Raw genomic sequence first — 24,721 nt, forward strand, 5'->3', positions numbered from 1 at the left:
TCAGATGCAAGAATCTGTGCGTGACACGAATTCGAGCCTTTTTCTATGTCAAAATCAACAAAGAATTCAGACGGGTTCATCCCTTTCCATGCCTCCATTTCAATATGTCCATCGTATTTAAATGTAGCACAAGACTTTTTCTGTAATCATGAAAAAACAAAAACAAATGAAAACATGAATTTAAACAGTTTACATTTGCTTATTTTAAACATGTCTGACATGAATCCCACTATTGTAAATGAGTTCAGATGTCTCCGGTGTCAATGTTTATATTTTACATACAGGGTTATTAACAAGAGTACCTGCAGGTGTCACAGCGTGTATGGACACATACACAAGCGCTGTGTGCTATGATTGGCTGCGTAAGTAAAGCGTATCGTATCATTGGCTGGACACCTGTCACTCACTGAGGTGCGCGGCAGAGATGTTTTTGTGCGCGGAGCATGTTCTAGAGGCGCATCTTAGAGGGAACATTGCTTGTGGCGTCACTGCTGTGGCACCAACTCACTGTGTTAAACCTCCCCCTGCTCCACAAGATACAGGCACAAATGTTTTTACCTGGTGAAGAAGGGGGCGGGGCCTAACCCACCTGGCCAGTAGTGTCCAGAAGTACTTGACCAGTCCCTCAGGTGTGGAGGGATGTGAGCAGCTGGATCTTAAAGCGTGTCAACGATCTGGGGCTGGACACAGCTCTGTTTTTTTTACAGATTTTAACCTTTTAAACTTCAACAATGTACCTTCTTTTTATCAAGGTGTTTTTAAAGCGTGTTCGTGTCTTTTTAAATGGAGCCACAATCATGTCTCGAACTCCCTGCACTGGTTTTTAAAGCAGCCGCTGATCCACGGAGCAAGGCTGGACATCAGCAGCAGTACTTTACCTGGGCTGACGGGGGCGCTGGTCAGAAGAAGGACCATATCTCTGCAGCAACTCGTGGACGCTGTGGGACCGGGCTGCCGGGACATTACTGGGGATACGCTCTGTGGGGTTCGCTGGGAGATCACTGGACGAATGAAAGAATCACGGCTCCAGAAAAAACTGCGGCGGGATGGAGCCGGACCCAGCGGACCTCTTCCCGGACCTGCACCTGAGCCCTGAGGTCCGGGACAACAACAACACTCCTGTCCACCACGGACAGAGACGTTTTAACACAAGGCCACAAAGAAGAGTTTTTAGGTGAACTGTGTGAAGATTTTAAAGCAGAGACTCTTTTACGACGACCGACCAACACATGGACAGACAGACTTGGGGACTGGAGGTCACAGTGGAGGTCACAGTGGAGGTCACTGTGGAGGTCACAGTGGAGGTCACAGTGGAGGTCACAGTGGAGGTCACAGTGGAGGTCACAGTGGAGTTCACAGTGGAGGTCACAGTGGAGGTCACAGTGGAAGTCACAGTGGAGGTCACAGTGGAGGTCACAGTGGAGGTCACTGTGGAGGTCACAGTGGAGGTCACAGTGGAGGTCACAGTGGAGGTCACTGTGGAGGTCACAGTGGAGGTCACAGTGGAGGTCACAGTGGAGGTCACAGTGGAGGTCACAGTGGAAGTCACTGTGGAGGTCACAGTGGAGGTCACTGTGGAGGTCACAGTGGAGGTCACAGTGGAGGTCACAGTGGAAGTCACAGTGGAGGTCACAGTGGAGGTCACAGTGGAGGTCACTGTGGAGGTCACAGTGGAGGTCACAGTGGAGGTCACAGTGGAGGTCACAGTGGAGGTCACTGTGGAGGTCACAGTGGAGGTCACAGTGGAGGTCACAGTGGAGGTCACAGTGGAGGTCACAGTGGAGGTCACTGTACCTCTGAGGAAGATAACCAGTGGAGGATTTTACACGGGGCCATCGCGAGCAACTCCTTTTTAGCGCGTTTTAACCCCGGGGTTTTAAACGAGTGTCCATTCTGCATCAACCAGAGAAGACTTTTCACATTTTTAAAGAGTGTGGGAGGCTGGCAGGGTTTTTAATGTTTGAACTGTTGTTTTTAGTCTTTTTAACCTCGTGTTCTCTGTCCCTGTTTTATAGGCGGAGTCAGATACACAAGAAGCACAAAGAGAGAAGATCTTAAAGTACCTGGTGAGGTAAAGATGTGTATCTGACTCGCAGGAGCTGCAGACACTCACTGGATGTGGTGACTCTGTGGAGACAGAACATCAGATCCAGACTGAGGCTGGAGTTCTGCTTCCACAGAGTCACAACAACACCGAGATGCTTTTAGAAAATGGGGAGAAAAGGGACAAATTTGTGCAACGAAAGAAAACATTCTACAATTTGCACACTGGCTTGACTGAAGTATTGCACTTGTCACTTTATATGGAACTATTGTAAAAACAACAACATTGCAATAAAGTGTTTTTAAAAGTCCTCTCTCTCTCTTTCTCTCTCTCTCTCTCTCTCGCTCTACAAAAGAAATAGAAACATACAAAAAAGGGTAATTGGTGAAAAATGCTTCTACAGAATAGAGGACTGAATGAGTCAAGAGATCATAGAAACGTTTATTTATATATCTACTAGTATTGTTTTGATTGTTTAAGCGCTTTGTGACCCTGGTCTCGAAAAGCGCTATATAAATAAATATTACTTACTTACTTACTTACTAGTAAAGTAAATGAGAAATGACACTCTGTACCAGCAGGTGGTGCTGGTGCACCTTTAACTGCTATAGAAGAAGATTTCAGAAGTACTTTCACTTTCTCTGTCGCTGCAGTGACATCCGTTCGTGTTTTGAGAACAACATTCATCATCCATCTGTTGGTTTCCATCCTTTTGAGTGGCAGTAGAAGTAAGTAGAAGTATTGTGTACTGTATCCAGAGTATGTATCTGATGATATCTTAGTATTATTCTTGTTTTCTTGTCTTGTTTGAACATATTTCACTTTCACACTTCCTTGCATTAAGTCCTGTTCAATTCAACACTGTTCTGTTCAAAACGAGTCACATGTTGGACAGATATTCGCTCCAGACTAGTCTTTGTCCGAGTCTTTACATCATATGTCGCTGATCATTTCTGCGCGGGTTGGTTCGTGACATAGTTTCCGGTTTCAAAGTAAAACCGTTTTATTTTGAAAATGAGTAACCGGAACGGGAGCTGTGTGATGAACACTAACTTGTGTCGCTCACTGCTACGCAGTTAGTAATATGATCGCATCAGATACACGTTTAAAGAAGAATCTCGGTGTATTTTTAGTGTATTAACAACAAAAACTAACAAATAAAACACGGAACAACTTCGGTGATCGACGAACTCACAACAAAAGCGACAAAACAACAACATTAATCCACAGAAGTGAACATCCTGGTTCTTGGACAAAACGAAAGTCAAAGTAAGTGAACTTCATCTAATGTCATGTTCCGAGTGTCATAAATCAAGATATTTACGGTGTATTTGTATCTGTTATTATTCTGTTCTCCGTGTTCACGTCACTTTTAACTTGTCTTTATATTTGATGGGATTAAACTAACTTTATCTGTGTTCCATGATTGAACTGAATCAAAGTCATGGGTTTGTTTGTTTGTCTCTAATAATGTTTGAAAAAGAGACGAAGATCATTCTTTTTAAAAGGAAAAGGAATCAATGACAGAAAACCTGTAAACTTTGTTATTATTTATATTATTGAGCCTTAATGTAGTTGATTTGTCTTGTATCGTTGACGTCAGGTTCTGCTGTACCTGATGTTATAAGATTGTAAATATTTATTCGCCATCATTACATTCCACTGTGATCTTTTCACTGTCAGGAGCTTCTCTGCCGAGTTAAAAAGGAGGAAGTGCGGTGGGGATCCACACCTCTATAGGAAGTGAACTACACCCAGCTGGGTGAGAGTTCATAAGCTTCTCAGAGACGAGGATAAAACGATAACAAAGCAGTTAGAGGACGGAGATTGTAAATAAACCAGACGCAAACTTGTCTTTCTCTTTACTGTGAGGAAGTGTATCAACACATTTGTATTTTTGTCTGATGTTCTCATCTGTGGAGACTTCGTCAGCATTGACATGTGATCATCATCGCAAGCAGAAGTGTTGCAGAATTCTATACAGTGGTAAATACAAGCTACTTTCATGCTTTACATTTGAAAAATATGTATTCATTTGTCTAAATTTCACTGAGAACCATGTATTGAACATATAATACTGTGCAGTCTTAAATGTCACCTAAATCAGGAAAAAAGTGTCACCTTTAAAAATGTTTGCCTCAATTAAACCATTTGAAATGAGAGTTTCTGTGTAAAGCATGAGCTATTGTACACCAGGATAGTAACATTATATTTGATGGACATGCATACGTTGATTTACGGACTCAATTAATGTGTCTCTGTTACAATGTTTGTGGTCAAAAACTGCACCTACTGCCTCTGAATGACTCGCATGTCAAATGACATACTTTCCATCTTGCAAACCGGGGGAGGAGGAACAACAGAGAATGTTAGGAAAACTACAAGTTACAGGTATTGTTACTTCTTAAATCACAGTTTCAAAGTATTGTTCATTTGAAAACACCAAGTATGTCAAGTGTGCTTAAATAAAACAATAAAACAAACAAACATTAAGTAACTGATGAATAAATACATCTCATAAAGATAAATATACTGTATCTGCACACGTCACATGAAACAGTGATAAAGATAAAGGAATAAATATTGTAAAGATAAAGAAAGAAACATAATAAAATTGATTGTTATTGTTATTAAAGTTGTGAACTAAAAAGTACTGTGTGTTTTTCTTTAATCATAGTTAAGAATCGGTATTGAAGTATCTAATGTACTAGTATTTGTATCCACTACTGACATTAACCATGACAACATGGTTTCAAACACAGGGAGAGAAAAATGTAGCAGTTTCTGTGTATGTTGGACAATATTTGTATATTATTCTCTGAAAATCTATATCGTGGTAAATCTAATGGTGATATAAGATCATCCATATCATGATAGAAGATTTCTCGACTCGGCTTAACTCGTGACTTTGTCGCAGATCTCGTCTTTGAATGGAGACTTGCTGGCATCATGTGAGGATTTGTTTTGTTTTCCTCAGTGTGTAGGAACGATCTGAAGTACAGCTGAGAACTTCTAATCCAAAGTAACATGAATTTTACTTTAATATGAAACCGGCCCCAGCATGGGTGTGTGCCGATCCTCAAGTCCAAATCAGGCTTTGAATTTAAACTTTTTAAGGTCAAGGCCAAAGTCAAAGTGTTGCCTTAAAGAAGAGTACACGTTTTAGGGCACCAACGCAAACATTTCTTTCGAAGTAGCGGCACCAAAGCTAATGTGTGTATATATAGATATATATATCTATATATATCTATAGATATATATACAGTATATCATGCTCTTGTTAACACCTATTGAAAACAACAAAAAAGTAAAATGACAACTTCAATATATATTTCTTTAGTCATTTATTTTACTTACAACAAATAATGCAATAACATTTTTAAATAATGCACTCGGGTTTGACATAAGATCATTTTAGCATATCAGCTATGCATTAACATCTTGTGCTAATACTGCTAGTAATTATTCATTTATAACAAATATGTATTACAACAAATCTTCACGAAGTCCCTCAATATATCTATATGTATAGATGTAGATGTAGATATAGATATATTGTAGAGGAAATTATAAACAAATATATAAAACACCATGCAATTATCATACCATAAATATTATTGTTTTCATGTGCAGCTTGTATTCAATGTTTACAAAAAATATTCAAATCCACGTATGTTACACACTTTGTCGCTGACAGCCACGAATCAAAATAAACACACACATAAACTACATCGACAGGTTTAGGAAGCAAGTTTCGAGGGCAAACGAACCACTAAATACTTTGAAACAATGAAATAAACCCAAACAAGTTGTGTATTTTGCTACATTTTTTCCCCCAACAGCCTGTAATTCCTCGTCTTTCCTTTTTTCACCCTTTCCTTGCTCGGCATTTTCAAGTTGGCTGCCCGACCAACATTGACCTCCTGACCTCCTTGGAGACGCTGATGTAACGAGTGTATCACTCGGAGCCGTTCACTGTTTCTGTCGTCGGTTGACCTTTGATACAAGCTTCCAAAATGGCTGAACCCATGTTGTTTACCTTTTACCGTTAGATTTTGAACAGTTGAAAATGTTAAATAACAGTCAAGTCGGGAAGATTTAATTATGTTCATTCGGCAAAACAATAACGCTACCAGTATTTATTAACAAATTAAAAACCAAGGGCTCTCACGGCAACTTGTTGCTCAGGTATATTTTTCAGGGCATTACGGCAAATGTGGAGGACGGTCGCGGCAAGTTATGTGTTAAATTCGAACCCCGCCAATTACTAGTGAGTCCAAGCGCTAATTGCAGAAACATGTACTAATATTAATGAATACAAGTTATTAATCTTGCTGTAATATAAGTCAGTCATCTTTATGTATCATGTGTCCCCCTAAGATTTAAAGTTGATCTGACATCAATAGGTCACATTTCTAGGAAGCAATTGAAAAATGATATTACAAAAATGACATTGAATTTGTTGACGGTCCCTAACTGACACGTACTGAAGTAGAAGTGCTTCAAGTGAGAGACTCCGATCTGGTGCATTGAATATATGTCCAATATCCACCATTTGACTAACTTTACTCTGGTGCCTGTTCTTGAAGGATGTGGTTCAGAGGAGAGTTTAGTTTGCTGTGAACCTCCATATAAGAGTCACATTGAGTGTAAGAGTAGAAGTGTGTTTTATCTATTTTAATGACGTCGACTATTTCGCTTTTGTACTTGAAATAATTATACTGGGTTTATATCAATGTCTGCTATGGTATTTTGTTAAAATTAATCAATAAAGTACATCTATTTTACAAAGACAGTGATAGGGTTAAATTAAAAATACATTAATATCGGGGTGGATTAGATTATTAATCTCAATGGCCCTCATGTTGAAGCGCTCGTGACCACTCCTGGATTCTTTCCTCTACTTGAACATTTTGACAAAAAAGTGTAAAACAGAGACGTCTTGACCCTCGTGGTAAATGTTTTGTTTTCATATTGTAACCGTGTGAATCAACAAACAATGTTGCACTGTTGGTCTCTGACAGGACACACCCCCTCACTCACGGGCGTTTTCATCGATCAGTGTTTCCCTGAGTCTGGATCAGAAGGAGCTGAGCTCACCTGGAAGTTTCATCTACAAACATGGACACAAGTCTTCAGAGCAGAGAGCTGCTCACAGGTCAGTGACTTTCTCACCGTCTACAATCTATCATGTCTGCCCAGCAAGAGTGAATGAATGAATCAAGAGTGTGGTCGTGAAGTGAATGAATGAATCAAGATTGTGGCCTTGAGGTGAATAAATGAATCAAAAGTGTGGTCGTGAGGTGAATGAATGAATCAAGATTGTGGCCTTGAGGTGAATGAATTAATCAAGAGTGTGGTTGTGAGGTGAATAAATGAATCAAGAGTGTGGTCGTGAGGTGAATGAATGAATCAAGAGTGTGGTCGTGAGGTGAATGAATGAATCAAGAGTCTGGTCAGGAGGTGAATGAATGAATCAAGAGTGTGGTCGTGAGGTGAATGAATGAATCAAGAGTGTGGTCGTGAGATGAATGAATGAATCAACAGTTTGGTCGTGAGGTGAATGAATTAATCAAGAGTGTGGTCGTAGGTGAATAAATGAATCAAGAGTGTGGTCGTGAGGTGAATGAATTAACCAAGAGTGTGGTCGTGAGGTGAATAAATGAACCAAAACTGTGGTCTTGAGGTGAATGAATGAATCAAGAGTGTGGTCGTGAGGTGAATGAATGAATCAAGAGTCTGGTCGGGAGGTGAATGAATGAATCAAGCGTGTGGTCGTGAGGTGAATGAATGAATCAAGTGTGTGGTCGTGAGATGAATGAATGAATCAACAGTTTGGTCGTGAGGTGAATGAATGAATCAAGAGTGTGGTCGTGAGGTGAATGAATGAATCAACAGTTTGGTCGTGAGGTGAATAAATGAATCAAGAGTGTGGTCGTGAGGTGAATGAATGAATCAACAGTTTGGTCGTGAGGTGAATGAATGAATCAAGAGTGTGGTCGTGAGGTGAATGAATGAATCAACAGTTTGGTCGTGAGGTGAATGAATGAATCAAGAGTGTGGTCGTGAGGTGAATGAATGAATCAACAGTTTGGTCGTGAGGTGAATAAATGAATCTTCATCGTGATAATGTGTTGATTGAATAAATGAAAACATGCAAAAAAGAAATAAAACAAATTGAAGTGGAACAAAGAATGTTGTGTTTAAACAAGTGACACAAACATTCAGATCCATGATGCTGTTGTGTTTGTGTGCAGGTGTGGACACAGAGGAGGAAGATCCTCCCTCTAAAAAACTTCAGGGTGAAGACCATGACAGTCAGACCAGAGCTCAGAGGTGAGAAGATCACTTCTCCTGTCAGACCTTCAAATACTGGAATCATTTTCTCACTGAAACTTGTGTGTTTTCAGATCAAAGCTACGTACATCTGCTGGACCTGGACCTGGACCTGGACCTGGACCTGGACCTGGACCTGGACCTGGACCTGCTCCCAGCTGTGTGTCTCTGAAGAGTGACGGGTCTATGAGAAGAATAATTGACTTCAAAGGTGAACAGAAGCATCAGAGGTGAGAGACAACAGGAGCAACATGAGAACATCTAGTAGTTATTTAAATATGCAGAGAAAACTATACAGTATATCTATACACATGAGAGGAAGAAGGAAAGAGAGACAGAGAGGGAGAGAATTAAAGCAGTGTTTGCAGTATTGCACTTAAATATTTGTTTTACATTCACCACAGAATATTGCATGTGATTAAGGTGAGGAAGTGTCTCGTGATTTTTTGCAGTGTTCAGTGTTTTTTATTTTTCCGCCTGGCTGTTGTCGGGAGAAAACTGTTAAAGCATCCAGGCCTGTTAGAACACTATCAACGACACTTGACAGCACTTTTTTGAAAATTGATTACTGTTGTGTTCTGGTAAAATGAGTGTTTTCTCTAGACATTTACGTCGGTATCTGCTCCAAAGATGCGTCGTCAGTGACGTAGCTTCAGTTTAGCTTCATCTACGTCACTAAGATGGCGGCTGTTAAGGGTGTGTAGCGATCCTGCTCTACCTAGTAGAATGCAGGACCCCGAATTCGCCAATTTACTTATAATAGACAAAGGCACACAAAACCCCACAATCAATTTAAACTAAAGATGTTACTTGATAAAGCAGTGCAAACTCAAAATAGTCACCAGTTTGTCCATCAGTATTCAAAATAAACGTTGCAGGCCTGAATCGTCGCTCGGGCGCGTTGAGTCCAAAAACGATGAGGCCGCTTCGCTTCGCAAAGCCAGTAAATAAAAAGGTACCTGTGCATCTGGTGGATCGACGCGGGTTCCTAGTCGAGGGGACTTGGAGGTGGTTGGTTAGCTTATCCAGCTAACCGGCTTCAGGTGGTGTTGGTGATCCTGTCAGCTGTGAGACGTCAACAAGTTGTTACGCGAGTTGCGCAATACCGCCAAACTCTTTAACTCTGCTCTGGACGCTTGGTCTCGACTGTCTGACAGAACAATCACCAATGCTTGATTCTGTTGTTCACACCCTCGGATCGCCGTTGTCCTCCATCAAAAACTCGCTGTGTCATGCTGTAAAACGTTGTTTAAAAAGTCCCAGTCTCAGCTGACAGTCATGCCATCACCGAAAATAAATATTCAATGATAAGTTAAAGGGTTCATCATTTGAATATAATACATTTAAATCAAGCACAACACAAAGCACATCACTCAGTGTAAACAGTGGGTTACAGGTGGAATCGATCCACACTCAATTTTCCGGCCATTTGAGTGCACAGTTGAGTGCTCATTGCGCACTACATTTTTGCACACTGCTAATTGGGACATCCGTACAATAACGTGTAACAACAATCGCACTGGGATCGTACATTAAAAGCACATATAACTCACTTACCACGTACGATGCGCGCAACCGCTCACGGACAAGTGACACGTGTGGACCACTTACTTTCACCTTGTGCAACCGTGCGAGTGACATGCGTTCGTTGATGAATCTCCCCTCTATTCCAAAAGAAATAAGAAAAAAAAGGAATAACACATCTTAGTTTTAACACTTTTGAATAATAATAATAATAATAATAATAATCAACTTAAATACTGGCTCACAGAAACAAAAGGGCAACACAAGGAAAAGGCACTCATGGGCAAGTAGGCCGAGCAAAAATCTCATCATTTTGCAACAATGAGTTAGGTTTTTAAAGTTAGGTTTTTAAAACATCCAAACAAAACAACCAAAGTTACGGTACTTGGAGCTCACCTTTTCTGTTAGAGGCTAAATCTGATCAGTGGAGGTCGTAACACATCACACCTTCAAATACTGGAAACATTTTCTTACTGCTACTTGTGTTTGTTCAGATCAAAGCTACGTACATCTGCTGGACCTGGACCTGGACCTGGACCTGGACCTGGACCTGGACCTGCTCCCAGCTGTGTGTCTCTGAAGAGTGACGGGTCTATGGGAAGAGCAATTGACTTCAAAGGTGAACAGAAGCATCAGAGGTGAGAGACAACAGGAGCAACACGAGAACATCTAGTAGTTATTTAAATATGCAGAGAAAACTATACAGTATATCTATACACATGAGAGGAAGAAGAAAATAATAATAATAATAAATCTTATTTAAAACCACCTCTCAGGAGACTCAAGGTCGCTGCAAAATAAAATCACAAATACAATAAAATCACACAATACAATAAAATCACACAATACAGGTGGTTTTGAGCTGAGCTGTAAAGAGGGAGAGAGAGTTCCAGTGTGGGGGTGGAAGTGACGAGTTGTAGTGGTGTCCTTGTAGAAGTAGACAGAACTCATTGACGGCCAACAAAAAAAAAAACAGTGCATGGAGCTCATCCTCCCTGTTGGAAGCTAAATCTGTAAATATTGTCAGCGCTTTAAGTACTGGAATCATTTTCTCACTGCAACTTGTGTGTTCATCCGTTGTTGAAGAAGTTTGTATCATGTGACGACCAACAGTCTCTTCAGTTGTTGAGTCAAGAAGAAGAATTCTAAATAGTGCAACTACTTTTCTTCTCCTCCACCTGAAGTCTTGTGAAACTTGACACACAACAAACGTGATGAAATATTCATCAAAAGTCAAGTTTGATTTGAGTGTTTTTCTTGTGATGCAACATTCACGTGGATCATATGAGCGCCTCAGATGAAGGTCACTGATAAGAGAAAATACTTCAAGTGATTTAAGAGTCACTGATTCAATGATTGAGGGAATGTTTGAGTCGTCAAAGACTGTTAGTTGATCCTCAACAATCATTCTTTCACTCACAGCTGTGTGTGTTTCTATCAGCAGTTAGTGACTCTTGGTGACTTCAACTGAAGATGTTCATGAGTCAATGCAGCTCAAAACTTCTCTTTTATTGAGCTTCACGAACTGCTCGTCAAAAGTGCTGCAGACAGTCGTGGAGGAAAGTCGACTCACAAGAGAAGAAGCAACAAACTGCAGCCATGAGAATGAAATCACGACTGAAGTGTGAGACAAACTTGTGTTTCACCTGGTTTTCCATGAATGTGGAAGATTCTATCTTAGGTGGTCTGCACATGGAAGAGTCAGAGTCTTGCTCAGATCATTGGTGTCCTTGTAGAAGTAGACAGAACTTATTGACGGCCTGATGTTCTTCACAGAGAGGATCAGCAGGTCTCGGATGTTCTCAGTCTCCAGTGTGTCCAGCAGCATCAGACAGATGTGGACTCCACACTTCAGGTATGTTCTTCAGCCTCACCTGCTGACTACAACAGCTGCTAACTCACCAGTCAGCTGCTTCTGCTGCTTCATGAAGCTCTGATCCTGGACAACTCCACCTGTCAGCTTCATACATGAAGTAGAAGGTCTGGTGTGGCTGAGACTCTTGTTTAGTTTTAGAGAGAAGATGAGATTTGAATGTGACTCAGACTCTCTGGTCCTACTCTTGAAGAAAGTATTGCTCAACAGGTCCTGGTTAGACTTGGACTGAGACATACCTCTGGTGACCTCTGTAGGTCACATGATCAAGTCACATGTTTGTGTTTCAGCTGCTGGAGGACAAGGTCATGACCCTGGTGAAGGAGGAACTGGAGAGAGTGAAGAAGTTTCTGAGTCCAGGTGAGCAGAAACACCTGGATGATGAGGAAGAGGAGAAGTTGAAGTGTGAAGAGGAGCAGATGAGGAGCAGCAGAGAAGATTTCCTGAAGATCATCCTGAACCTCCTGAGGAGCATGAAGCAGGAGGAGCTTGCTGGTCTTCTGTGGGGAAGTAAGAGGATTTGAACCTTCAACCTGCTGAAAATGAAGTCTTGAATCTATTAGAACATTTGAGATTGAAATTCCTGCAGCTGATGAGAAGATTGATCTTCAGCTTCTAGAATCTTGTGACTCATGTGACTTCTCTTCTTCAGGAAGTCGTGCAGAAAAGTGTCAACGACTGCTGAAGAGGAGCCTGAAGAAGAAGTTCCACAGTGTGTCTGAGGGGGTCGCTAAAGCAGGAAACTCTGCTCCTCTGAATCAGATCTACACGGAGCTCTACATCACTGAGGGGGGCACAGACCAGGTCAACCAGGAGCACGAGGTCCGACAGATCGAAGCAGCCACCAGGAACCAGACCAGACCAGAAACCACCATCAGACAAGAAGACCTCTTTAAAGCCTCACCTGAGAGAGACCCACCAATCAGGAGCCTGCTGACGAAGGGTGTGGCTGGCATTGGGAAGACCCTCCTGACACAGAAGGTCACTCTGGACTGGACTGAAGGCAAAGCCCACCAGAACTTCCACTTCATGTTTCCTTTCACCTTCAGAGAGCTGAACCTGCTGAAAGAGAAGAAGTTGAGTTTGGTGGAACTTGTTCGTCTTTTCTTTCCTGAAACCAAATATCTCAGCAGCTTTGAAGAAGTCCAGGTTCTGTTCATCCTTGACGGTCTGGACGAGTGTCGACTCCCTCTGGACTTCCTCAACAATCGGGTCCTCACAGCAGCTACAGAGTCCACCTCAGTAGACGTCCTCCTGACAAACCTCATCAGAGGGAATCTTCTTCCCTCAGCTCGTCTCTGGATGACCACACGACCTGCAGCAGCCAATCAGATCCCTCCTGAGTGTGTGGACATGGTGACAGAGGTCAGAGGGTTCACTGACCTCCAGAAGGAGGAGTACTTCAGGAAGAGGTCCAGTGATGAGGAGCAGACCAGCACCATCATCTCTCACATCAAGACCTCCCGAAGCCTCCACATCATGTGTCACATCCCGATCTTCTGCTGGATCACTGCCACAGTTCTGGAGGACATGTTGAAGAGCGGAGACACAGGACAGCTGCCCAACACCCTGACTGAGATGTTCATCTACTTCCTGGTGGTTCTGTCCAAAGTCAAGAAGCTGAAGTACCATGGAGCAGCTTGGACAGACACAGTTTGGGATCCTGAGAGCAGCAAGATGATGGAGTCTCTGGGAAAACTGGCTTTTGAGCACCTGAAGAAAGGAAACTTGGTCTTCTATGAATCAGACCTGACAGAGAGTGACATCGACATCACAGCTGCTTCACTTCACTCAGGAGTGTTCACTCAGATCTTCAGAGAGGAGAGAGGACTGTACCAGGACCAGATGTTCTGCTTCATCCATCTGAGTCTTCAGGAGTTTCTGGCTGCTCTTCATGTTCACCAGAAGTTCTTCAACTCTGAAGTCAACCTGCAGTCAAGAATCGTTGACATAGAAAAGTTCTACCAGAAAGAAATCAATGATGCTGTAGAAAGTCCAAATGGACATCTGGACTTGTTCCTGCGCTTCCTTCTGGGTCTTTCTCTGCAGACCAGCCAGAGTCTCCTGACAGGTTTATTGAAACAAACAGGAAGAAGCTCTTGGACCAATCAGGACACAGCAAAGCTCATCAAGAAGAAGATCAGTGAGAATGTGTCTCCAGAGAGAATCATCAACCTGTTCCACTGTCTGAATGAAGTGAAGGACACTTCTCTGGTGGAGGAGGTCCAACAGCAGCTGAGATCAGGACGTCTCTCCACAGATCAACTGTCTCCTACTCAATGGTCCACCCTGGCCTTCATCCTTCTGTCCTCAGAGGAACATCTGGACGTGTTTGACCTGAAGAAATACTCTGCTTCAGAGGAGGTTCTTGAGAGGCTTCTGCCGGTGGTTCAAGCTTCAAATAAAGTTCTGTAAGTGGATCATTGGAACATCTCTGAAGATATAAACATCAATGTTTGATTTTCCTTTTTCATTTTATTCAGGCTGAGAGACTGTGGACCGACAGAGAGAAGTTGTTCACTTCTGTCCTCAGTCCTCAGCTCTCCGTCCTCTAGTCTGACTCAACTGGACCTGAGTAGAAACTTCGACCTGAAGGATCCAGGAGTGGAGCTGCTGTCTGCTGGACTGAAGAGTCCACACTGTCACCTGGAGACTCTCAGGTCAGAACATCATTTCTACATCTTCAGAGCTGAAATGTGAAAGTCAGAGCTGAGACTCCAGAGAGTTTTGTCAAGTCGAGTCTACAGTAAATAATCCTGAGTTCAAGTCACAAATCAATTAGAGGAGTCGACTCTCGAGTCATAAATCACTAGCATGACTCAACTCTTGAGTCACAAATCACAAGTTCAAGTCGACTCTTGAGTCGCAAGTAACTAGTAGGAGTCGACTCTCGAGTCACAAATCACTATTCCAGGTCAAGTGTCGAGTCACTAATAACTTGTCTGAGTCGACTCTCTAGTCAGAAATAACTCATTGGGGGCAAGTTTCGAATTACAAATCACCAGTCCGAGTCAAGTCTTGAGTCAGAGAACACGAGTCTGAGTCAAGTTTATAGTTACAAGTCCGAGTCAAGTCTCGAGTCACAAGTTAAAGTTAATTCTCATATCAAGTCACACATTCCTAGTCCCAGTGAACACTGAAGAGACAAATAACTAGTCCGAGTCAAGTCTCAAGTAACAGATCCAGAATCTGAGTCGACTCTCAAGCCACAAATCACGAGGACGATTCAGGTCTCGAGTCACAAATAACTAGTATGAGTCGAGTCACTATTAATAAGTCCCAGTTGACTCGAGTCACAAATAACGAGTCTCAGTCACGAGTCATAGGTGTGACTCGAGTCTCCATCTCTGCCAAAAGTATTGTCTTGAAACATGGAAGGAGATTATTTCCAAATATCAATGAAAAGGTGAGTAAACTCTTGATTTGACCCTCGCAGGCCTCCATATTCAAACCTGGAAATACAGAGAAAACATTTGAAACCTGGAGATTTAAAGAAACGACACATGTTTGAACAATGATGGAGGGAAACTTTGAAGACTTTGATGAATGAAAACATAATTAGAAGTAGAAAATAACAAGTTTATAGAAAGAAAACTTGATAGAAATCTTCAATTGAAACATTTTCATGATTCACAAATAAAAGGTGTAACCAGATGAAAACAAGTTGATCGATGTATTGATTGATAAACAACCTTCAAAAATAATCTACAAACATCTTTGTTTTTCTCATGACTTTTATTCATTTATTTCTATTGTGACTTTAGTTTTTCTTCTTCTGTTGTGTTTGTTTCTGGTATAAAAACAACATCAATCCTCTCACAACAGTCTCTGTGTATCATGTGACACTTTTATAAATAATGAAACAAAGTCAGGAAAGTGTTGAACTGATGAAAACATCATTATTTCATGTGTTTGATCAAGTTGATCCTGATTGATAGAAAAGTCTTCAAATATTCACACAATCATGTGATGATCTTATGAATGTAAAGAGTTCAGTGTTTCCTCAAATCAAGTCTTTCAAGTCAAAATAGAGAAAAAGTCACTTGTTGACGACACTCGTCTCTTTCACAGGCTGATCGACTGTGGACTGACAGAGAGAAGTTGTTCACTTCTGTCCTCAGTCCTCAGCTCTCCGTCCTCTAGTCTGACTCAACTGGACCTGAGTAGAAACTACTACCTGCAGGATCCAGGAGTGGAGCTGCTGTCTGCTGGACTGAAGAGTCCACACTGTCACCTGGAGACTCTCAGGTCAGAACATCATTTCTACAGCTTCAGAGCTGAAATGTGAAAGTCAGAGGTGAGACTCCAGAGAGTCAAAGTTTTGTCTTCAGTTTGTTCTTCAATGAAGCAGCTGATTCTAAGTGACATCAGTCTTCAGCAGGTTCTGACACTTGAACTTTGTTTATTTTGACTTCTGCTGGGGTCGTGCTGTTCAGTATGTTGACACATATTTACTGATCTCAAATACATTCAAAGACATTTGAGTGACACTTGTGATGTTCTAACTTGTTCTGTTTCTAGATTTCAATGCAGGGTAATGTTCATGGTGATGTGAGCATGTGTGATAAACACATCAGGAACTGTATGAAAACTGAAACATGTTCTTCTTCATCACAAGTCATATCATCATCACAATATTGAACAGTGTCATCACACATCCTGCTCTTATCTCTTCATTTCTACTCATCTTTGTCACCATTCTTGATTTCTCTCTTCCTTTCTCTTGTTGTTTTGTTCGTCACACATCACTAGTCCGAGTCAAGTGTCGAGTCACACATCACTAGTCCGAGTCAAGTGTCGAGTCACACATCACTAGTCCGAGTCAAGTGTCGAGTCACACATCACTAGTCCGAGTCAAGTGTCGAGTCACACATCACTAGTCCGAGTCAAGTGTCGAGTCACACATCACTAGTCCGAGTCAAGTGTCGAGTCACACATCACTAGTCCGAGTCAAGTGTCGAGTCACACATCACTAGTCCGAGTCAAGTGTCGAGTCACACATCACTAGTCCGAGTCAAGTGTCGAGTCACACATCACTAGTCCGAGTCAAGTGTCGAGTCACACATCACTAGTCCGAGTCAGGTGTCGAGTCACACATCACTAGTCCGAGTCAAGTGTCGAGTCACACATCACTAGTCCGAGTCAAGTGTCGAGTCACACATCACTAGTCCGAGTCAGGTGTCGAGTCACACATCACTAGTCCGAGTCAAGTGTCGAGTCACACATCACTAGTCCGAGTCAAGTGTCGAGTCACACATCACTAGTCCGAGTCAAGTCTCGAGTCATAAATCACTAGTCCGAGTCAAGTTTCGAGTCATAAATCACTAGTCCGAGTCAAGTTTCGAGTCATAAATCACTAGTCCGAGTCAAGTCTCGAGTCATAAATCACTATTCCGAGTCAATTTTCGAATCATAAATCACTAGTCCGAGTCAAGTCTCGAGTCATAAATCACTATTCCGAGTCAATTTTCGAGTCATAAATCACTAGTCCGAGTCAAGTCTCGAGTCATAAATCACTAGTCAGAGTCAAGTCTCGAGTCATAAATCACTAGTCCGAGTCAAGTTTCGAGTCATAAATCACTAGTCCGAGTCAAGTCTCGAGTCATAAATCACTATTCCGAGTCAATTTTCGAGTCATAAATCACTAGTCCGAGTCAAGTTTCGAGTCATAAATCACTAGTCCGAGTCAAGTTTCGAGTCATAAATCACTAGTCCGAGTCAAGTCTCGGGTCATAAATCACTAGTCCGAGTCAAGTCTCGAGTCATAAATCACTAGTCCGAGTCAAGTCTCGAGTCATAAATCACTATTCCGAGTCAATTTTCGAGTCACACATCACTAGTCCGAGTCAAGTCTCGAGTCATAAATCACTAGTCCGAGTCAAGTTTCGAGTCATAAATCACTAGTCCGAGTAAAGTTTCGAGTCATAAATCACTAGTCCGAGTCAAGTCTCGAGTCATAAATCACTATTCCGAGTCAATTTTCGAGTCATAAATCACTAGTCCGAGTCAAGTCTCGAGTCATAAATCACTAGTCCGAGTCAAGTTTCGAGTCATAAATCACTAGTCCGCGTCAAGTTTCGAGTCATAAATCACTAGTCCGAGTCAAGTCTCGGGTCATAAATCACTAGTCCGAGTCAAGTCTCGAGTCATAAATCACTAGTACGAGTCAAGTCTCGAGTCATAATTCACTAGTCCGAGTCAAGTCTCAGGTCATAAATCACTAGTCCGAGTCAAGTCTCGAGTCATAAATCACTAGTCCGAGTCAAGTCTCGGGTCATAAATCACTAGTCCGAGTCAAGTCTCGAGTCATAAATCACTAGTCCGAGTCAAGTCTCGAGTCATAAATCACTAGTACGAGTCAAGTCTCGAGTCATAAATCACGAGTCCGAGTCAAGTCTCGAGTCATAAATCACTAGTACGAGTCAAGTCTCGAGTCATAAATCACTAGTCTGAGTCAAGTCTCGAGTCATAATTCACTAGTCAGAGTCAAGTCTCGAGTCATAAATCACTAGTCCGAGTCAAGTCTCGAGTCATAAATCACTAGTACGAGTCAAGTCTCGAGTCATAAATCACTAGTCCGAGTCAAGTCTCGAGTCATAAATCAGTAGTACGAGTCAAGTTTCGAGTCTTAAATCACTAGTTTGAGTCAAGTCTCCAGTCATAAATCACTAGTTTGAGTCAAGTCTCGAGTCATAAATCACTAGTTTGAGTCAAGTCTCGAGTCATAAATCACTAGTTTGAGTCAAGTCTCGAGTCATAAATCACTAGTTTGAGTCAAGTCTCGAGTCATAAATCACTAGTTTGAGTCAAGTTTCGAGTCATAAATCACTAGTTTGAGTCAAGTTTCGAGTCTTAAATCACTAGTTTGAGTCAAGTTTCGAGTCATAAATCACTAGTTTGAGTCAAGTTTCGAGTCATAAATCACTAGTTTGAGTCAAGTTTCGAGTCATAAATCACTAGTTTGAGTCAAGTTTCGAGTCATAAATCACTAGTTTGAGTCAAGTTTCGAGTCATAAATCACTAGTTTGAGTCAAGTTTCGAGTCATAAATCACTAGTTTGAGTCAAGTTTCGAGTCATAAATCACTAGTGTGAGTCAAGTGTCGAGTCATAAATCACTAGTTTGAGTCAAGTCTCGAGTCATAAATCACTAGTTTGAGTCAAGTCTCGAGTCATAAATCACTAGTTTGAGTCAAGTCTCGAGTCATAAATCACTAGTTTGAGTCAAGTTTCGAGTCATAAATCACTAGTTTGAGTCAAGTTTCGAGTCATAAATCACTAGTTTGAGTCAAGTCTCGAGTCATAAATCACTAGTTTGAGTCAAGTCTCGAGTCATAAATCACTAGTTTGAGTCAAGTCTCGAGTCATAAATCACTAGTTTGAGTCAAGTCTCGAGTCATAAATCACTAGTTTGAGTCAAGTTTCGAGTCATAAATCACTAGTTTGAGTCAAGTTTCGAGTCATAAATCACTAGTTTGAGTCAAGTCTCGAGTCATAAATCACTAGTTTAAGTCAAGTCTCGAGTCATAAATCACTAGTCTGAGTCAAGTCTCGAGTCATAAATCACTAGTTTGAGTCAAGTCTCGAGTCATAAATCACTAGTTTGAGTCAAGTCTCGAGTCATAAATCACTAGTTTGAGTCAAGTCTCGAGTCATAAATCACTAGTTTGAGTCAAGTCTCGAGTCATAAATCACTAGTTTGAGTCAAGTTTCGAGTCATAAATCACTAGTTTGAGTCAAGTCTCGAGTCATAAATCACTAGTTTGAGTCAAGTCTAGAGTCATAAATCACTAGTTTGAGTCAAGTCTCGAGTCATAAATCACTAGTTTGAGTCAAGTCTCGAGTCATAAATCACTAGTTTGAGTCAAGTCTCGAGTCATAAATCACTAGTTTGAGTCAAGTCTCGAGTCATAAATCACTAGTTTGAGTCAAGTCTCGAGTCATAAATCACTAGTTTGAGTCAAGTTTCGAGTCATAAATCACTAGTTTGAGTCAAGTCTCGAGTCATAAATCACTAGTTTGAGTCAAGTCTCGAGTCATAAATCACTAGTTTGAGTCAAGTCTCGAGTCATAAATCACTAGTTTGAGTCAAGTCTCGAGTCATAAATCACTAGTCCGAGTCAAGTCTCGAGTCATAAATCACTAGTTTGAGTCAAGTTTCGAGTCATAAATCACTAGTTTGAGTCAAGTCTCGAGTCATAAATTACTAGTTTGAGTCAAGTTTCGAGTCATAAATCACTAGTTTGAGTCAAGTTTCGAGTCATAAATCACTAGTTTGAGTCAAGTTTCGAGTCATAAATCACTAGTTTGAGTCAAGTTTCGAGTCATAAATCACTAGTCCGAGTCAAGTTTCGAGTCATAAATCACTAGTTTGAGTCAAGTTTCGAGTCATAAATCACTAGTTTGAGTCAAGTTTCGAGTCATAAATCACTAGTTTGAGTCAAGTTTCGAGTCATAAATCACTAGTTTGAGTCAAGTCTCGAGTCATAAATTACTAGTTTGAGTCAAGTTTCGAGTCATAAATCACTAGTTTGAGTCAAGTTTCGAGTCATAAATCACTAGTTTGAGTCAAGTTTCGAGTCATAAATCACTAGTTTGAGTCAAGTCTCGAGTCATAAATCACTAGTTTGAGTCAAGTCTAGAGTCATAAATCACTAGTTTGAGTCAAGTCTCGAGTCATAAATCACTAGTTTGAGTCAAGTCTCGAGTCATAAATCACTAGTTTGAGTCAAGTCTCGAGTCATAAATCACTAGTTTGAGTCAAGTCTCGAGTCATAAATCACTAGTTTGAGTCAAGTCTCGAGTCATAAATCACTAGTTTGAGTCAAGTTTCGAGTCATAAATCACTAGTTTGAGTCAAGTCTCGAGTCATAAATCACTAGTTTGAGTCAAGTCACGAGTCATAAATCACTAGTTTGAGTCAAGTCTCGAGTCATAAATCACTAGTTTGAGTCAAGTCTCGAGTCATAAATCACTAGTCCGAGTCAAGTCTCGAGTCATAAATCACTAGTTTGAGTCAAGTTTCGAGTCATAAATCACTAGTTTGAGTCAAGTCTCGAGTCATAAATTACTAGTTTGAGTCAAGTTTCGAGTCATAAATCACTAGTTTGAGTCAAGTTTCGAGTCATAAATCACTAGTTTGAGTCAAGTCTCGAGTCATAAATCACTTTTATTCATTTATTTCTATTGTGACTTTAGTTTTTCTTCTTCTCTTGTGTTTGTTTCTGGTATAAAAACAACATCAATCCTCTCACAACAGTCTCTGTGTATCATGTGACACTTTTATAAATAATGAAACAAAGTCAGGAAAGTGTTGAACTGATGAAAACATCATTATTTCATGTGTTTGATCAAGTTGATCCTGATTGATAGAAAAGTCTTCAAATATTCACACAATCATGTGATGATCTTATGAATGTAAAGAGTTCAGTGTTTCCTCAAATCAAGTCTTTCAAGTCAAAATAGAGAAAAAGTCACTTGTTGACGACACTCGTCTCTTTCACAGGCTGATCTGCTGTGAACTGACAGAGAGAAGTTGTTCACTTCTGTCCTCAGTCCTCAGCTCTCCGTCCTCTAGTCTCACTCAACTGGACCTGAGTCACAACGACCTGAAGGATCCAGGAGTGGAGCTGCTGTCTGCTGGACTGAAGAGTCCACACTGTCACCTGGAGACTCTCAGGTCAGAACATCATGTCTTCAGTTCTTCTGGTCTCATGATTTAATGAAACTGTTTCTCCTTCATTACAGTCTGTCAAACTGTCTGATCTCAGCAGGAGGTTGTTCTTCTCTGGCCTCAGCTCTGACATCTAACCCGTCCCATCTGAGAGAGCTGGACCTGAGATACAATCATCCAGGAGGACCAGGACTGGAGCTGCTGTCTGCTGGACTGGAGAGTCCAGACTGGAGGCTGGAGACTCTCAGGTATGGACGGAGCAGCAGAACTCACTGACTGAGCTCCAAAGATCTTCAGACTGAACATGTGATCAGAAGCAGAGAGATGTGAGTGTGTGACGCTGATCAGACTCTTCATCTGAACTGAGCACATGAATCAAACTCTCAGAGCTTCTCCATGTTCTCCTGCTGGACACCAGTGGAAGAACAAGGAGACAGTGGAGACTGAGCGAGTGTTTCTAGATCCATCTTTGTTGTGGTCAACACAGTCATGAAAGAACGTCCACTTAGCAGCATGAAGTCATGAAACATCTGAAGTCAAATGAATCTGATCTTCTCAATGTTTCTTCCTACAGGCTGAATCGTGGACCACAGAGATCAACATCTGGAGATGAGAAGTGTAAGTTTGATTTGATTGATGGATGAGAACTCCTCAACTCTGTCAGCTTCTCGTGGAGCAGTTGTGATGTTGGTGACTTCATGTTACACTTGAATCTGCTTCATCAAGTCCAGGTCACTGCCCAGAACACTGGTCACCAACATGGTGTCCAGCAGCAGCTGGTGAGGAGCCTCCGTGCAGATGTAGAAGCAGCAATGTTGACTTTCCTCATCATCTCACACTCATTCATTCACTCTTTTCACTCTTTGACTTGAGAGTGCAAATGAAGATCATCACGTTCTCAGTGGAGTGAGAAGATCTCAGTGCAGCATCTCACCTGGATGATGGTGGAGATGAACGCAGAGATGTTTCAACAACATGAAGAAACATCATGTTAGCTACATGCTAGTTTAGCTGCTGACTTGATATGGACACACTGGTGTCAATCAAATGTGACAGTCATCTCCTCACGATTATTATGGGATGTTCCAGTTCTCCTGGTTCTTCTCTGGAGGTGGTCCCAGTCTCAGAAGACTTCACTTTGATGGTGATCTCCACTAGATGTCAACAAACAGAGCAGCCCTCCCTGGCTTGCTGGGACAATGAGTCCATGATTGTCTTGAAGAGAAAGTTCTTCCACCATCATCACCTCTCGTGTCTTCTTCTCTCAGACTTCCGTCCACTCTCACTGGACCCGGACACAGCACACCGGCGCCTCCTACTGTCCAACGACAACAGGACGGTGGAACTTGTGACGCAGGATCAGGATTATCTGGACCATCCCGACAGATTCCACCGGTGTCTTCAGGTGATGAGCAGAGAAGCTGTGACTGGACCATGTTCCTGGGAGCTGCAGTGGAGAGGAGGAGCTTCTATCGCACTGACTCTCAGAAGAGACGGAGGGAAAGAAGACGAGTCTGAGTTTGGACAGAACCGTTATTCCTGGAGTCTGAGCTGCTCTGATGATGAAGGATATAAATTCTGTCACAATAAGATAGAAACTGTCATCAAGAGTCAAGAAGTTTCTCACAGAGTAAGAGTGAAGATCAACGTTCCTGAATCTGGATATTTGCAGTTTTACAGTTACTCCTCTAATGGTCTTATACTCCTCAACTCCTTCTTCATCTCCACTGAACCTTTGTACCTGGGATTTGGACTCAAAGAGGTTCCTGGTTCTGGTTCTTCAGTGTGTGTGCGTGAGCTGAGGATGTGAGTGTGTTCCTCCATCAAACGTGTGTAGCTGCTGTCAATCATCATGAAAAGTGCTGACAGTGAGGAAAGAAGAAATCTGCTCCTGAAACAAACGTGTTGTTTTGAAGGAAGAAAGAATGTGAAGAATTGTTGAAGAAACTTTCTCTTTCATCACTTGTTGTTCAGTCGACTGTAAGAGTTGAAGCTCAAGTACAGCCGAGCACATGTCAGGATCTTCTGATGGTTGATGTTCTGATGATGCACACACGTGACAACATGAATATGAAGTGTAGCGTTCATACTTCTGTCACTTCTTTCTCTTTTATTCTGACAATAAAGTGCATCAGTCTCCATGAAGCATAAACCTGACGACCTGAAATACAATCAAAGAAAACACTCGTCTCTGAACTGAAGCAAAAGTTGATCATTGACTCTATTGTTGACACTCAGCAGTAACTTCAGCAGCTAAACTGTCGACTGACGCTCTAAACTTCACATCCACACGGTAAGTGGTGCGTTCATGGACCAATTCAAACTATGAGATGAAATAACAGCTTTAATCAAAAGTCATCAATGTGGTGTTCAAAAGATGCTGAGACGAGGGAGACGGCAGCGTAAAGAACTGACTGGATATAAAAGAGGGAAAAACATTCCAGAGGTATCAAAGGCAGATGCTCCAAACTTGATAAATATGTTCTGAAAGACTTTTATTTTCATCCAGTTGTTTTTCTGCTGGATAAAAAAAAAGCCATGAATTCATAAAGTGACATTCAACTGAAGAAATGAAGATCTGAGTCACTGTAGTCCGAGCATATATTTTACATGTGGACACTCGAAATATCACTTAAAACACAGAAAAGCATAAAAGTCCTGTTTATTAAACTTCCTTTTCCTTTTCGCTTTGCTTTACCAGGGGATCCACCATTAGGACATAAAACCAGTGCTGTGTCTCAAATCGCATACTACTCTTAGTATACTAGAAGTTAGTATGCATCAGGATAGTGTACATACTAACTAGTAACTAATTCTCCACAGATAGTATGTCTCAAATCAAACTCTGCTGCTACACACTAACCAGAAATCACATGACAGCTTCTTCTTCTACTTCTATTTAATGATGTTTCAAGCAGCTGTTTGAACGCTATCGCCACCTGCTGGCAGCACGTATTGCAACTTTGGAAAAAGAAATAAAGAAAAAATATGAGAATCTAAATATTCGCGAGATATTTAAGATGGTATCAGCAGCGAAGACGTGTTTATCCTCCTACTGCTGCTGAAAATACACCTGTAAGTATATGAATATAATTGCATTTATATATGATGTAAATTCCGTTTAAAACGTCACTAAGATCGCGGCTGTTTAGTGTGGTTAGTGTCCATCGAACCATACTCAGTTTTGTGGGCGTGTTAGTACGCCAATTTAGTGTGCATGGCGCACTAAATTTCGCATACTAAGAATTGAGACGCACTAACGCACTAAAAATA

General features: G+C 41.4%; 1 protein-coding gene across 4 annotated transcripts; it reads left to right on the top strand.

The window, feature by feature from the left end:
- Nucleotides 1-2,702: 2,702 nt before the first annotated feature.
- On the top strand, nt 2,703-23,504 carry LOC148083135 (NACHT, LRR and PYD domains-containing protein 3-like). 4 transcript variants are annotated; one of them, XM_087786238.1, is made up of 15 exons: nt 2,703-3,313; nt 3,728-4,030; nt 7,069-7,202; nt 8,302-8,380; nt 8,455-8,610; nt 10,399-10,542; nt 11,681-11,759; nt 12,068-12,287; nt 12,430-14,188; nt 14,261-14,437; nt 15,849-16,025; nt 21,281-21,454; nt 21,523-21,696; nt 22,023-22,066; nt 22,717-23,504. In XM_087786238.1, exons 3-15 carry the CDS (start codon nt 7,166-7,168, stop codon nt 23,256-23,258), a joined length of 3,762 nt encoding a protein of 1,253 aa, XP_087642364.1. In that variant the 5' UTR covers nt 2,703-3,313; nt 3,728-4,030; nt 7,069-7,165; the 3' UTR covers nt 23,259-23,504. The 4 variants fall into 4 exon arrangements, with proteins under 4 accessions (XP_087642364.1, XP_087642365.1, XP_087642363.1 ...); XM_087786239.1 differs by having other exon boundaries at nt 3,728-3,806; XM_087786237.1 differs by lacking the exon at nt 3,728-4,030.
- Nucleotides 23,505-24,721: the final 1,217 nt, after the last annotated feature.

Source organism: Callionymus lyra, chromosome 3, assembly GCF_982586985.1.
Source record: "Callionymus lyra chromosome 3, fCalLyr1.hap1.1, whole genome shotgun sequence".
Taxonomy (NCBI): domain Eukaryota; kingdom Metazoa; phylum Chordata; class Actinopteri; order Syngnathiformes; family Callionymidae; genus Callionymus; species Callionymus lyra.

Coding starts and splice junctions, on each gene's coding strand:
- LOC148083135 (XM_087786238.1), top strand. CDS start 7,166: ATGGACACAAGTCTTCAGAGCAGAGAGCTGCTCACAG. Junction 8,381..8,454: donor AGTCAGACCAGAGCTCAGAG/GTGAGAAGATCA, acceptor GTGTGTTTTCAG/ATCAAAGCTACGTACATCTG. Junction 14,189..14,260: donor CAAGCTTCAAATAAAGTTCT/GTAAGTGGATCA, acceptor CATTTTATTCAG/GCTGAGAGACTGTGGACCGA.